Source organism: Salmo salar, chromosome 18 (genome assembly GCF_965601325.2).
Source record: "Salmo salar chromosome 18, fSalSal1, whole genome shotgun sequence".
Taxonomy (NCBI): domain Eukaryota; kingdom Metazoa; phylum Chordata; class Actinopteri; order Salmoniformes; family Salmonidae; genus Salmo; species Salmo salar.
The window spans coordinates 26,537,626-26,553,244 of record NC_138308.1 but is presented as its reverse complement, the minus strand read 5'-3'; the positions used below and the strand labels follow the sequence as shown (position 1 = coordinate 26,553,244).

The 15,619-nt window shown below is 41.6% G+C and overlaps 1 protein-coding gene across 4 annotated transcripts; it reads left to right on the top strand.

Moving 5' to 3' along the window:
- The first annotated feature begins 31 nt into the window (after nt 1–31).
- Nucleotides 32–15,529, top strand: ppp4r3b (protein phosphatase 4, regulatory subunit 3B). 4 transcript variants are annotated; one of them, XM_014154867.3, is made up of 17 exons: nt 32–115; nt 350–497; nt 1,420–1,475; nt 1,682–1,780; nt 2,229–2,852; nt 9,919–9,996; nt 10,099–10,215; nt 10,914–11,030; nt 11,301–11,432; nt 11,572–11,674; nt 12,003–12,044; nt 12,131–12,289; nt 12,566–12,735; nt 12,815–12,954; nt 13,202–13,350; nt 13,437–13,627; nt 13,799–15,529. In XM_014154867.3, exons 2-17 carry the CDS (start codon nt 356–358, stop codon nt 13,895–13,897), a joined length of 2,418 nt encoding a protein of 805 aa, XP_014010342.1. In that variant the 5' UTR covers nt 32–115; nt 350–355; the 3' UTR covers nt 13,898–15,529. The 4 variants fall into 4 exon arrangements, with proteins under 4 accessions (XP_014010342.1, XP_014010343.1, XP_014010344.1 ...); XM_014154868.3 differs by having other exon boundaries at nt 37–497; nt 13,437–13,665; XM_014154869.3 differs by having other exon boundaries at nt 38–497; nt 13,518–13,627.
- Nucleotides 15,530–15,619: the final 90 nt, after the last annotated feature.

The following is a 15,619-nucleotide window of genomic DNA, read 5'->3' as shown; positions in this document are numbered from 1 at the left end:
CAGAGGAGACCCCGCGGCGGTAGCTGTTTGATTGACGTAAGGGAAGAAAAAGATCGGATTACAAGATGGCGGTCTGTGGACGATAGTGAAGAGGCCGTCGTAGTTGTTTTCAACGGTGAATTTTACAGTTCGATAGATATCCTGCTTTCTGCGGTTAAAAAAAAAATCAGCCGTGTAATATGTTCATTAATTAGCACATTATTGTAAATCATACTCAGATGTATGTCTGGGACATGCGGGTAGAAACACGTTTGAAGCTCGGGGATAAGAACATAGCTAGGCAACTATTTTAAAGATAGTTCACCCTAACGTTAGTGTTGGCTTGCTAACGCGTTAGTTTTTCCTCAAGGTAACTATGTCGGATACTCGGCGGCGTGTGAAAGTATACACGCTGAATGAAGACCGACAGTGGGACGACAGGGGCACAGGACATGTCTCATCTACCTTTGTCGAACGACTGAAGGGAATATCATTATTAGTTCGGGCCGAATCCGACGGTGAGTTGCTAACTAGCATATCTTATTAGTAGACGATGGCTCGTCACGTTTGTTTTGTTAGTAGTTAGCCAGCTAGCTGGTAGCTAGCACAGGCCTCCCATTCAATAATTCCACATCGCTAGCTAGTTTGCGAACGATCACCTAACTAACCAACTAGTTAGCTAGATCAGTTGGCAATCTATTATTAGTTCACTAGCTACAAACGTAACTGCTGATGTCGACGTGTATGAGTTATTCTAGCCAACTACTGTAGCTAACTAAATCACTATATTGCTAATACTGTCTAATTAACGTTATGTAGCTTATGTTTTACGTTTACTTGTAACGGTATGGGCGATTGGACTTGAAGATAACTGATTTACGTTTAAATTACCGATGTAACGCTAGCATAACGTTAGCTAGCCAGTGCTTGCAATATAAATGTGGTTGAACTGACTTCCTTTGCAACTCTTTCCGTTTCAATACTTTTAAGGTTATATAATGAACATTGGTACATTAAAAGTAGTGTATCCAACTTGCTAGGTAACGAGATAGCCAGCCAACTAGCAACCAGGTCAAATAACTGTTGCACAGCTTGCTAGTTTAACGTTAACTAGGTAACGTTACTAGTAAACTCACTTGGCTAACTCGGTAGTAAATAAAGGGATAGTTGTTGGCCAGCCCAAAACAAATTGTCAGCTAATTTATGGCATGTTGTCTTTGTTTACATGCAGTTTGTCAGTAAAAGTGTAGTGTTCATGTTTCAGCAGTATCGTCAGTTACAACAGCCATCTTGTTGTTGATATTGAAGGCTTATTTGACGAACATTCACACCATGTTAATGAATTATTCAGTTTATTATATAGTTGGGAGCATTTAGACAGCAAATAATTATTTCAGGTATGGTAGTGGTTAGCTAACTAAATGTCCTCATGTCTTTTAGGCTCACTTCTTCTGGAGTCTAAAATCAGCCCAAATACTGCATATCAAAAACAACAAGTAAGTATTCTGACTCTATCGAGGCCTGCTGTGTATCTTCAGTGTACATTCAGTGTTTTATTTGTTCTGGGGAAGGTCCATTTATAAAGGTAGCCTATGTATCTAAATAATTGTGAATGTGTACAGTTGTGGTTAATTTGACAATGCAAATACTTGAAAATAGAATTGTCTGAACTTGATCATGAGAACTGTCTTTCCCCGCTCAGGATACCCTGATTGTGTGGTCTGAAGCAGAGAACTATGATCTGGCTCTGAGTTTTCAGGAAAAAGCTGGCTGTGATGAAATCTGGGAAAAGATTTGTCAGGTATTGTACGGTGTTTACTCTATATGGTTGTGTCAGTCCGTGTAAGGTTTATGAGTACTACTATGCTATTTATAGTCATTTTATGGCACCAGAAGCATACTTTTTAACTGCAGGAACAACATTTATAGAACATGTCACAACTGTTGGTGACACACACACAAGTAAAAACATGCCTTGTCTGGAGCAATTGATTGTACCATATTTGCTTGTTATTTGAAGCTCCAGCCCCCAATACTATGAATAACCATGTATGTGCATAGTAGGTCGCTGCTTCTTTAGAGGCCAGTAAACATACATTTCCTTTGTATGCCCATATAAGACTAAGCCAGTAGTATTTAATCATTTTAAATTATAGAATATCATGTTATAGAAGTTTGTCCTTTGCAATGGGGACTAGAGATCTTTTCTGTTGTTCTTACCTTTGGCCTGTGTCTAATTTCCACCCCAGGTGCAGGGGAAAGACCCTGCGCTGGAGATCACCCAGGACCCAATCGATGAGTCTGAGGAGGAGCGCTTCGAGGAGATGCCAGAGACCAGCCACCTGGTGGAGCTGCCTCCCTGCGAGCTGGCCCGGCTGGAGGAGATCGCTGACCTTGTGACTTCTGTTCTGTCCTCGCCCATCCGCCGGGAGAAACTGGCCCTGGCCCTTATGAGCGAAGGTTACATGAAGAAGCTGCTGCAGCTCTTCCAGGTGTGTGAAGACCTGGACAACCGGGAGGGCCTACATCATCTGTATGAGATTGTGCGCGGCGTGCTCTTTCTCAACAAGGCGGCTCTATTTGAGGTCATGTTCTCAGACGACTGCATCATGGACGTGGTGGGCTGCCTGGAGTACGACCCGGCGCTGGTGCAGCCCAAAAGGCACCGTGAGTTCCTCACCAAGACGGCCAAGTTCAAGGAGGTGATCCCCATCACGGACTCAGAGCTGCGGCAGAAGATCCACCAGACGTACCGTGTGCAGTATATCCAGGACATCATCCTTCCCACTCCTTCCGTCTTCGAGGAGAACTTCCTTTCCACCCTCACATCCTTCATTTTCTTCAACAAGGTGGAGATAGTCAGCATGCTGCAGGTGAGTCACTGCAAACCAACAGTGCCAAACAAGATTTTGCCATTCTTAACTACAAATGTAAGTATTTATTTATTTCACATTTTGCAGGATGAAATCTCGAGATGCACAACTCATTTGAGTGTCCAAAAAAAAACATACCTAGTAACAAGAATAAAATGGCAACTGTCTACTAATAAGTGAAATAATAATAATACAACATTTAAAAAAGTACACTAACAGCATAGGAACATTGTTGTACAACTACTACTGCTACAACTAATAAAAATACTGCAACAACTAATAAAATACTGCTACAACTACTAATACAACTAATAAACTAAGTACCTATAATATTTACAAATATCTTCACATGGTGATGTTTCTATTAGTGAAAAACACAAACGGTTTGTCCTTAACATTTGAAAAGGGGCTTTATATTCACTGATTTTAATGCCCTGTTTTCTATAGGTAAATTATTCCAATCAGTTGGGTCTTTGTATCTGAAAGATTTTACAACAACCATGATGTAGTGCGAGTCTTGTGAAGTTAGGTGTTCCTTATATACACAGTGCCAGTCAAAAGTTTGGACACACCTACTTATTCAAGGGTTTTTCTTTATTTTTACTATTTTCTACATTGTAGAATAAGTGAAGACATCAAAACTATGAAATAACACTTATGCAATCATGTAGTAACCAAAAAAAGTGTTAAACAAATCAAAACATTTTAGATTCTTCAAAGTAGCCACCCTTTGCCTTGATGACAGCTTTGCACACTCTTGGCATTTTCTCAACCAGCTTCATGAGGAATGCTTTTCCAACAGTCTTATAGGAGTTCCCACATGCTGACTACTTGTTGGTTGCTTTTCCTTCACTCTGCAGTCCAACTCATCCCAAACCATCTCAATTGGGTTGAGTTGGGTGATTGAGGAGGTAAGGTCATCTGAAGCAGCACTCCATCACCCTCCTCAGTCAAATAGCCCTACCACAGCCTGGATGTGTGTTAGGTCATTGTCCCGTTGAAAATAAGTTATAGTCCCACGAAGTGGAATCGTGATGGGATGGCATATCACTGCAGAATGCTGTGGTAGCCATGCTGGTTAAGTGTGCCTTGAATTCTCAATAAATCAGTGTCACTAGCAAAGCACCATCACACCACCACCTCCATGCTTCACGGTGGGAACCACACATGCAGAGATCATCCGTTCACCTACTCTGCGTCTCACAAAGACACGGCGTTTGGAACAAAATCTCAAATTTGGACTCATCAGACCAAGGACAGATTTCCACCGGTATAATGTCCATTGCTTGTGTTTGTTGGCCCAAGCAGGTCTCTTCTTCTTATTGGTGTCCTTTACTAGTGGTTTCTTTGCAGCAATTCGACAATGAAGGCCTGATTTCACGCAGTCTCCTCTGAACAGGGATGTTGATGTCTGTCTCTAGAACTCTGTGAAGCATCTATTTGGGCTGCCTTTTCTGAGGTTGGTAACTCCAATGAACTTATCCTCTGCAGCAGAGGTAACTCTGGGTCTTCCTTTTCTGTGGCGGTCCTCATGAGACCCAGTTTCATTATAGCGCTTGATTGTTTTTACGACTGCACTTGAAGAAACTTTTTTGCATTGACTGGCCTTCATGTCTTAAAGTAATGGACTTGGTATTTTACCAAATAGGCCTGTCTTCTGTATACCAGCCCTACCTTGTCACAACTGATAGGCTCAAACGCAGTAAGAAGGAAAGAAATTCCACAAATTTAACTTAACAAGGCACGTCTGTTAACCTCTCTGGGGTATGTGGGACGCTGCGGGACACACTTGCCAACAGCCAGTGAAATAGCAGGGCGCCAAATTCAAAACAAATCTCATAATTCAAATTTCTCAAACATACAACTATTATATCCCATTTTAAAGATACACTTCTCGTTAACCTCTTACATCTAGACATTCCGCTAGCGGAACACCTGCTCCAATATCCAATGATAGGCGTGGCGCGAATTACAAATTCCTCAAATACAAAAACTTCAATTTTTCAAGCATATGACTATTTTACAGCATTTTAAAGACAAGACTCTCCTTTATCTAACCACACTGTCCGATTTCAAAAAGGCTTTACAGCGAAAGCAAAACATTAGATTATGTCAGCAGAGTACCCAGCCAGAAATAATCAGACACCCATTTTTCAAGCTAGCATATAATGTCACAAAAAACAAAACCACAGCTAAATGCAGCACTAACCTTTTGATCTTCATCAGATGACAACCCTAGGACATTATGTTATACAATACATGCATGTTTTGTTCAATCAAGTTCATATTTATATCAAAAACCAGCTTTTTACATTAGCATGTGACGTTCAGAACTAGCATTCCCACCGAACACTTCCGGTGAATTTACTAAATTACTCACGATAAACGTTCACAAAAAAACATAATTATTTTAAGAATTATAGATACAGAACTCCTTTGTGCAATCGAGGTGTCCAATTTTAAAATAGCTTTTCGGTGAAAGCACATTTTGCAATATTCTGAGTACATAGCCCGGCATCACGGGCTAGCTATTTAGACACCCAGCAAGTTTAGCCTTCACCAAAGTCAGATTTACTATTAGAAAAGTTTGATTACCTTTGGTGTTCTTCGTCAGAATGCACTCCCAGGACTGCTACTTCAATAACAAATGTTGGTTTGGTTCAAAATAATCCATTGTTATATCCAAATAGCGGCGTTTTGTTCGTGCGTTCAAGACACTATCCGAAGTGTAAATAAGGGTCACGCGCATGACGCATTTCGTGACAAAAAATGTCTAAATATTCCATTACCGTACTTCGAAGCATGTCAACCGCTGTTTAAAATCAATTTTTATGCCATTTTTCTCGTAAAAAAGCGATAATATTCCGACCGGGAGCGGTGGTTTTCGTTCAAAGATAAAACATGGAGTCCACTCGTGCACGAGCCTGAGTCTCACAGTACTGTGACCAGCCACTATCCAAACGCGCTACTTTTTTTCAGCCAGAGCCTGCAAAGCCACGATTCAGCTTTTTGCCGCCTTCTGAGAGCCGTAGGAAGTGTCACGTAACAGCAGAGATCCCCTGTAATGGATAGAGATAATCAAGAAGGCCAAGAAATTGTCACAGGGCACTTCCTGCATGGAATCTTCTCAGGTTTTGGCCTGCCAAATGAGTTCTGTTATACTCACAGACACCATTCAAACAGTTTTAGAAACTTTGGAGTGTTTTCTATCCAAAGCTAATAATTATATGCATATTCTAGTTTCTGGGCAGGAGTAATAATCAGATTAAATCGGGTACGTTTTTTATCCGGCCGTGAAAATACTGCCCCCTAGCCATAACAGGTTAATCCAACCACACTGTCCGATTTCAAAAAGGCTTTACGGCGAAAGCATAACATTAGATTATGTTAGGACAGCGCCTAGACAAGAAAAACCACCCAGCCATTTTCCAAGCAAGGAGAAGCGTCACAAAAACCAGAAATACAGCTAAAATTAAGTCACTAACCTTTGATCTTCATCAGATGGCACTCATAGGACTTCATGTTACACAATACATGTATGTTTTGCTCGATACAGTTCATATTTATATCCAAAGATTTTACATTGGCGTGTAATGTTCAGAAATGTTTTGCCTCCCAAAACTTCCGGTGAATGAGCACATCAATTTACAGAAATACTCATCATAAACTTTGATTAAAGATAGAAGTGTTATGCACAGAATTATAGATACACTTCTCCTTAATGCAACCGCTGTCAGATTTCAAAAAAGGTTTACGGCGAAAGCAAATTTTGCAATAATCTGAGTACAGCGCTCAGATATCAAAACAAGCCATACAGATACCCGCCATTTTGGAGTCAACAGAAGTCACAAATAACATTAAATATTCACTTACCTTTGATCTTCATCGGAATGCCCTCCCCGGAATCCCAGTATACCAGATGTTCGTTTTGTACGATAAAGTTCCTCTATGTCCAAATACCTGCATTTAGTTTGCGCGTTCAGTCGAGTAATCCAAATCCACTGTGCTCGCGCAGTAAGTTCAGACGAAAAGTCAAAGTTATTACAGTTCGTAGAAACATGTCAAACGATGTATAGAATAAATCTTTAGGATGTTTTTATCATAAATCTTCCATAATATTCCAACCGGACGATTCCTCTGTCTTCAGAAATGAAAAGGAACACGCGTAACTCACGGGAGCGTGTGCGCGATTGAGCTCATGTAATTTTCTCAGTCATCTGACTCCATATACTCTTATTCTCTCCCCATTCACAGTAGAAGCATGAAACAACATTCTAAAGACTGTTGACATCTAGTGGAAGCCTTAGGAAGTGCAAAATGACCCCACAGACACTGTGTATTAGATAGGCAATCACTTAAAACTACAAACCTCAATTTCCACACTTCCTGGTTGGATTTTGTCTCGGGTTTTTGCCTGCCATATGAATTCTGTTATACTCACAGACATCATTCAAACAGTTTTAGAAACTTCAGTGTTTTCTATCCAGATCTACTAATACTATGCATATCCTACCTTCTGGGCCTGAGTAGCAGGCAGTTTACTATGGGCACGCTTTTCATCCGGACGTCAAAATACTGCCCCCTACCCAAGAGAGGTTAATTTAAATGCATTCCAGGTGATTAGCTCATGAAGCTGGTTGAGAGAATGCCAAGAGTGTGCAAAGGGTGGCTACTTTGAAGAATCTATTTTGATGTAACACTTTTTTTTGGTTAATACATGATTCCATGTGTGTGGTTTCATAGTTTTGATGTCTTCACTTATCCTACAATGTAGAAAATAGTACAAATAAAGACAGCATTGAAATGAGTAGGTGTGTCCAAACTTTTGACTGGTACTGTATATACGTTGAAATTTTAGTTGGTATATTTACAAGAAATTGGTACCTATGCAGTGTTATCTTAACTAATGCCTCTTCAGCTCTGATGATCTCAGTTTAACAGTTGTGACATTTTGGTGTATGAAATAAAGCACAAGCACTAAATTTAACTGGCTACATATACCAAACTTTCACACCATTGTCAATGTACATAATGTTGTGACTGAGTGTCTCTTGGTGCTTTTATTTTCTTGTGAAATTTGCCCCATCTGAAGAGAAATTGTAATCCGTACATGTGATATTCTGCTGTTGTAAACAACCTGGAATGGATCAACTTTATGAATAGGGATGCACTGATATGACATTTTTGGCCAATATTTTCCTTGCCCCAAAAAAATCGATGCAGATATTAATTTATTTGCGCCCTTTTAAGCATTCTAGTACAGTTAAATAGTTGAAACACACACACACACTGACATTTACGCATGTCCCCATTTACCAGTAAAACTTAAACCTATTTCTTTCACTTACTTGCTGTGCTGTTTCGTTGTTCATTTGTTCAGTCTCAACCATTTCATCATTACATGTCAACAGTGAAGTTTCACTTTCTTACTCGGTGCGCACTGTCACTGTGTCCGTTTCCGTCTTGTCCAGCTGTGTCTAACATTTCATGTAAACCCTGTTTCTTGTCTGCATCGAAGTAGCGGTCCTTGTACCTAGCATCGAGCATGGTGATGACACCGTAGAGGCTCAGAGAGAATGCCACCGACTTGATTGTTAACAGCCTCTACTACAGTACTTTTCCAAGTTAACCCAACGGTCTGTGTTGGCGTTTTTGTTGAGCAGGTGTTTCAATGCCATGACAGGGTATCACGTCTGCTGCAGATGCAGTTGAGCTTATTTCTCGAGTCAGTTGTTCGAATGGAGCTAAGAGTGTTCATGTTTAAAACATATTCTGAAATGCCATTGAAATGGCAGCAGCGGAATGAGAACCAGCACATTCTTGAGCATGCAATACGGCTTTCCTCAGTACGAAATCCTCGTCGACCCACTGTGCTGACTCAATGCTCATGGGGCTGACGTCGCTGGTCCAAATGTCAGTCGTGAAGCAAATAGCAGTGACGCCCATAACAAGTTGCTCATGGAAGTGAGTTTCAACAATACTGTGTAACTCCGGAAGGGCAAAATCGGAAAAATAGCGCGTACTTGGTAGTACCGGTGCTCGACCAGTCGGCGAAAGCCAACATCACCCACAGAGAACAGTTGATTGTCAAGGGCAATATGTGGCTCAGTTGGTAGAGCATGGTGTTTGCGACGCCAGGGTTGTGGGTTCGATTCCCACGGGGGGCCAGTACAATTTTATTTAATTTTTTTTAAATGCATGAAATGAAATGTATGCATTCACTACTGTAAGTCACTCTGGATAAGAGCATCTGCTAAATAACTAAAATGTAAATGCAATGAATTCCTTTATCTTGGCTTTAATGGATTTCGCCTTAGTTGTCTCTCTGAAATTCTCTTACTCTTTCAAATGACTGCGCGATCCACATAGCAGACATTGTGGGCTAGGTTAGGAATGCTGTGTTGCATGTGTAGTGCAATATTTTTCATGGCGTCATAACGTCATCTACCTACGGTTATAGGTATGCAAGTCAGCTTTTACATCGGTTTTGCACGTTGGGCTGATGTTGGCATTTTTAGCTAATATCAACTGATTCCGATATGCTTACTGTTTCTATATTTTTTTTAAAATATTGTGCATCCCTACTTATCAATGTATTTTATTTTACTTAAATAGAATGTCATGAAACGTTATAAAATACTCATGCCACTTTGTTGTCTTCAGTATTGTAAATCGATGCTTGTTACTTTAAGGATTAGTTCTCGATCAAACTGTTTGTCTTTGGCTCTGATGTTAGTGAACAGGTTTGTAGTTGATGGGTAATCTTCAATTTAAGAAGGGAATCTGTGAAGCCAACATACCAGTAAGCCCTGAAGTATGTCTTGGTTCTCACATTGGTAACAACGATAAGGTTGTGGCGTGATTATTTTTTACTTCCCTTGGCAGTATAATTATACATGTTTAGAAGCTCAAGAGGGACTTGGCCTTGTCTGTTGACCCCTGTAATACATTTGGGTTCAGGCCTAGTGCTTTTTAACATGACCTCTCACCACAAAACCTCTACAGACCACAGAGATCTGAGATGTAGTTGAGTATGTTAACTTTATATCCCTGCCTTACACTACAGGAGGATGAGAAGTTCCTCACTGAAGTCTTTGCACAGCTAACGGATGAAGCCACAGAGGATGGTAAAAGGAGGGAACTAGTAAGTTTAATGATTAACTCTATTTATTAAATGCTGAGTATTTGTATGCTTCTATGTCATGAATGTTTCAGTACTGTCCTGTGTTTTCCTTCCTCTTCACAGGTGAACTTCTTCAAAGAATTTTGTGCTTTTTCACAAACCTTGCAACCACAAAATAGAGATGCTTTCTTCAAGACTCTGGCGAATCTAGGCATTCTTCCTGCTCTTGAAATAGTCATGGTATGAATTTTTACATTTACATTTAAGTCATTTAGCAGTATGTACATTTTAAATGTCTTCTTTTTGCATATTTAACCTAGACATTTGTTTGTGTTTGATGTGGCAACATTCTCTCAATCGCTTGAATGTGAAATCTCATCTCAACTTTAAAGGCTGCATCTTGCCAGCATATGTCAAAATAAGTGGAATGAATTTAAATGTACCAGAGTGTCTCTTAAAGGGATGCTTCAGGATTTGGGTATAAAGCTCTTTATCTACTTCCCCAAAGACAGATTAATTTGTGGGTACCAATTTTGTCTCTCCGTACAGTTTGAAGGGAGTTGATAACTAGCGTTAGCGCTATGATTGGAAGTCTATGGTAATCGCTAGCATGCCATTAAATTCCATAGACTTTGAGTCATTGCGCTACAGCTAGTTAGCATTGGCTCGCAAAACTACCTCTAACATCATTCACACTGGATGCATACAAAAAAAATGTATCCGTGAGTTATCTGACTGGGGATGTAGATAAAGGGATTCATTGCCTAAATCCTGAAGAATCCCTTTAATCCTGAATTTAGGAAGGTCTAGAAAGTTAGTCCAGATTGCACCAAGACTCCTGAGCCCCTAAAGAAACACGTGGATGGAGCTGAATTCGCTATTAGTTTGAGCTCACTGTGTGTACCCAATGTGTGACTAGTGTGTCTCTGTCTCCACAGGGGATGGACGACCTGCAAGTGAGGGCTGCAGCCACAGACATATTCTCATACCTGGTGGAGTTCAGCCCCTCCATGGTCCGAGAGTTTGTTATGCAGGAGCCACAGCAGACTGATGATGTAAGTATATCATATAGCTAGCCCTACGTGATACTAGTGGGCCAATTTCTCAAATTTCTCAGACACATGTAGGTGCCATATGGAGCTGTGATTATGTAAATGAAATGTTAATTTATAAAATGTACATTGAACTGTTTCTTATAGTAGGTGTTTACTGTTAACCCAAGCATAGCTTTTCTGAGCATTTAGATTGGATGAGTCTGAATTCTCTAGGGTGTTCTAGGTTTCCTGTACTTGACGCTACTCACAGTTCCCCTCTATGTTCATTAGGATGTGCTGCTGATCAACGTGGTGATAAAGCAGATGATCTGTGACTCGGACCCTGAGCTGGGGGGTGCTGTGCAGCTGATGGGGCTCCTACGCACACTGATTGACCCAGAGAACATGCTGACACCCACCAATGTAAGACCATGTCCAAATAGACACGCACTCTGTCACAACACTGGGAGTAATGATTATTATGCAAGAAAACAGAACAGCTAGCTATACCTCATGAGTTGTTGTAAAGATGAATGAAAGCCTTTACTTTGAATCCCGTCAGAAAACGGAGAAGACCGAGTTCCTCAGCTTCTTCTACAAGTACTGCATGCAGGTCCTAACAGCCCCTCTATTGGCCAACACTGTAGACGAGAAGAAGTCTAAAGGTGAGGAGGGGGATGCTTTTTTGTATTTTAACTTGTGATTATAGATCTAAATGGTCCGTGCTATCCGGAATCCTTGGGACGTCCCTACCTCATTAAAGTGTTAAGGCAAGGTTTAGCTTAGGGACGTCCCAAGGATCCCGGATAGCACTGATAATATATGCATTGTGTGTATGGACTCTGGTCTTTCGTAGAATTTGGTGTGTTTAGGTCCAGCTCTATGTGGATATGCATATCTTTTTGGTGGGCAGGCCAAGATGTCTTGGTTTGGATCTGTTTACATGCACCTTTTCCGTTTGTATGACTGATATTCATTGTTTTTGTCTCTCAGCTCTGCAAGAGGGGTCCACCAAGATCAACCCAGTGTGTCCTGGTATTTAACCATACATTATCACAATCGTAATTCTCATTTGACTAAGAGTGTCTCTCCCTATTGTAAATGCATGCCCTGTCTTCCAGATAATTTCCAGACAGCTCAACTCCTGGCTTTGATTCTGGAGCTGCTGACATTCTGTGTTGAGCACCACACGTACCACATAAAGACATACATCATGAACAAGGACCTGCTACGACGAATCCTGGTGCTAATGAACTCTAAACACACCTTCCTGGCGCTGTGTGAGTCACCGGGGAAACACTACAGAGGAACATGGGTTTTAGAATATGGGGAGCACCAAGCGTTGACATGACACACAGAATGTTTTCAGTAGAGTGAATTCGTGTTTTCATGATTTGATTAATGAAGCACGTCAAGCTGGAACCCAGACCTTTGGACCCTTGGCTCCTGGGTATAATCCATTGATAAATCCACAACCTAAAATGTACTGCAAGTAATTGCTGGAATGGAGTTTCCTCAGCCTCTTTTCAAAGTGGTGATTGTACTGATTTTAACAGGTGCTCTACGCTTCATGAGGAGGATAATCGGGCAGAAAGATGAGTACTACAACCGCTATATTATCAAAGGGAACCTGTTTGAGCCAGTCATCAACACTCTGCTGGACAATGGAACTAGATACAACCTCCTAAACTCGGCCATCATCGAACTCTTTGAGTTCATCAAAGTAGTAAGCCCACATTTACCCTTAACATGTCTGGTTACCATTTTACCACATGCACACACTCTCATGACATCTATCTCTACAGGAGGATGTCAAGTCCCTGATAGCACACATCATAGACAACTACTACAAAGCACTTGAATCCATTGAATACGTTCAGACGTTCAAGGGCCTGAAGGGCAGATATGAGCAGGAGAAGGACCGACAGACCCTGAGGCTCAACAGGTCAGTGTTTTGTCATCTCCCACAGACATGGACAACTGGAATGGCGTTAAAGTGGAACATTTGATTTGTTTGATTCAGCCAAAGAGGATAACTTGGAATATAATAGCAGTTGGTTTGTGTTGAGCAAAGTAACTTAAGCAGTGTTTTAAATGCAATGCTTTTAAAGCAATGTTTCATTGTCAAGTAACTTATATTTTTGTTATTTATATAAAGCCTGTTAAAATTAGTCTTGACTGTATCGAAGCAGATATCGTAGGGATGCCCGAACGCTGGACGAGGATGAGGAAATGTGGTTCCATGAAGATGAGGATGATGACGAAGGAGAGGCTGTTGAGAAAAGCAGGCCAGAAGAAGAGTTCCCGGAGAGCTACGGAAAGTATATGGAAGCAAAAAAAGGTAAGTGCCGCCACTCTGCTCAGTGTGTTCAACCCCACAACTTGTGGAATGGTATGTTCACAATATGTATTTCCATCTCTTTGCAGTTAAAGAGAGTGACGACAAAGAGAACTTCCCAAAGCAGACCCCAACTGGCAGCTTTAAGTTTACCTTCTCTCATTCTGCAGGGGCTGCCAACGGTGCCAACGGCAAGCCAGCTGCCTCGCACGCCGCCGCAGCCAGTCCCAACGGCTCCCCAGCAAAGTCGGACGCGCCACCCGGCACCCTGGTAGTCAAGGTGAGCTTTCCCTGTCAACTGCCATTCTAATTGCCAAGGTGAGCCATATCCTCTTTCTACCTGTCAATCTGTAGTAAAAAGCCCCATTTGCCTGCCACCCCAGTAGTAAAAATTATCAAACCCAGGGTTGAGTCACTTGAGTTCTAATGTGACCTGTGTTCTCGTTGACAGACTGCGATGGTCGGCCTTGTAGACTATCCTGACGACGAAGACGAGGAGGAAGAAGACGAAGAGCAGTCGCCACGGAAACGTCCCCGTCTGGGCTCCTAAGCCAGTGAAGTCGTCTGGTCTTGGTCAGCTGTGCCACAGTCACAGTCCACTGGACAGAGACCACTCCCACCTTCCTACCCTGCCCCCCTGCTCCTACGTCCCCATATCTGGCCTGTGGACCAGAGAGGTTGAACAGTGCCACGGTTTCCCTGTTGGTCCGGCAGGGACGCAGCACTTCACCCAAACCTCAGCCGCTCTACAGAAGGGGGAGCAGGTGCTAATGGGAGAGCCAGTCAGGCTAGCAGGACTAGCCGCTTAGTAATGGAAGCTTGATTGGCTGACCCTACAGAACTGTTCCTTTGGGTTGGGTGGAGGGAACTAGGCAAAAAGAGGGGGTAAGTAACAACAAAAAACGAACCTACAGAAAACAAAACTTTCTTAGTTCTGAGGAGCAGGACTCAACCGTCGAAGCTGGGGCTGCATTGCCGAGGCTCACACATAACTAGCCAGGAATCCTGTATTAATGAGTTTTAAAAGTACTGTACAGTTTTTTTTTTTTTTCATATGCCCCTTAAGTGATTTTAAGGGGAGAGCTATACCTGCCAGTGTATTTTATTTTTTTTGCTGCACAAATGGTGGGACCACTGTTCACCCTTAATTACATTCATTGTAGAAAGCAAGAGTTGCAATGCTGGTATTAAATTGCAGTAAAGTCATTTTTGCAGCCCACTGAGAATGTCTGAAGTTTGTGTATTCAGTGGCTGTGACTCCCTTTCAACGGAGGTACCAGATGTGTTTGTTCAGAGAAGTCTGTTTTCCAGCAGGTATGTATATCTTGTTTTAAAAGAACACAAACCCTTCTCAGTGGTACATACTACCGGTGATCCAGTTCAGTACTCCTGATGGGTTGAGTTGATAGCACACTTCCTTTGGGTCAGAACATATTTCAATTCTAAATTGCAGCAGTGGTGGCTAGACCAGCTACTGCCATTTATATAGACCAGGGATGCCCCCTCACCCCCATGTTTGTTGTTGTTGAACAGTGTGGGTCTCAATTTACTTTTGGGTTAGAATAGTAGAATACACTAGGTGCAATTTTGTTGCATCAGTAGTTTCTCTTCTGACAGTCACTCAATTAGCAAATTAGTCTAGGCCATCTATCTAAACTTGTGGTCATGGTTGAATTACCTACCGGGTGCCCCCATTAATATATCTGATGATCAACTGCAAACGCATCCACCCTTTTACAAAATGTGTAGAATAGCATGAAATTAAAACTTCATTCTCTGTCAAGATGGGGGCTGCTAAATTGTTTTGCTCGTAAGGTGGGTGGGGGGGGGGTGCAACAATTTTGCTTCGGCACCCAAAGGGCTAGGGCCTACTCTGACTGCATCTGTGGGTATGGATGTGTGTAAGCAGATCTGTGAGCCGTTGCGGCCCCTACCCCCATCTATTGCCTATCCCTGATAGACATTCCTATTGACAGATATAGTTTGAGATGTCAGGAAGAGGTGGAAAGCATTTGTCGGAGTACGTACAGCAGCTGTGAATGCCCAAATGTAACCATTTCAAATGTCTGTTTGTTTTCTCCCTGAAAAATGTGTACAAAGTGCATTTACTACCACTATCTCCATTCTAAAGTTTTGTATACAGTTGATACGTTTTCAGATTAAATGTGACCCTGGCATTAAAGTTGTGGATCTAGCTTTATTTTACTCTGAAAACTAGTTGGATTTAACCTGCAATCTTTCTGAATTGTTAATGCTACAACCATTACATTTT

Bases quoted from the DNA above. Each gene is read 5' to 3' on its own strand.
- ppp4r3b (XM_014154867.3), top strand. From the start codon at position 356: ATGTCGGATACTCGGCGGCGTGTGAAAGTATACACGCTGAATGAAGAC. The intron at 12,736-12,814 runs GTAAGCCCACAT...CTATCTCTACAG, and splicing joins TCTTTGAGTTCATCAAAGTA to GAGGATGTCAAGTCCCTGAT. The intron at 13,628-13,798 runs GTGAGCTTTCCC...TCTCGTTGACAG, and splicing joins CCGGCACCCTGGTAGTCAAG to ACTGCGATGGTCGGCCTTGT.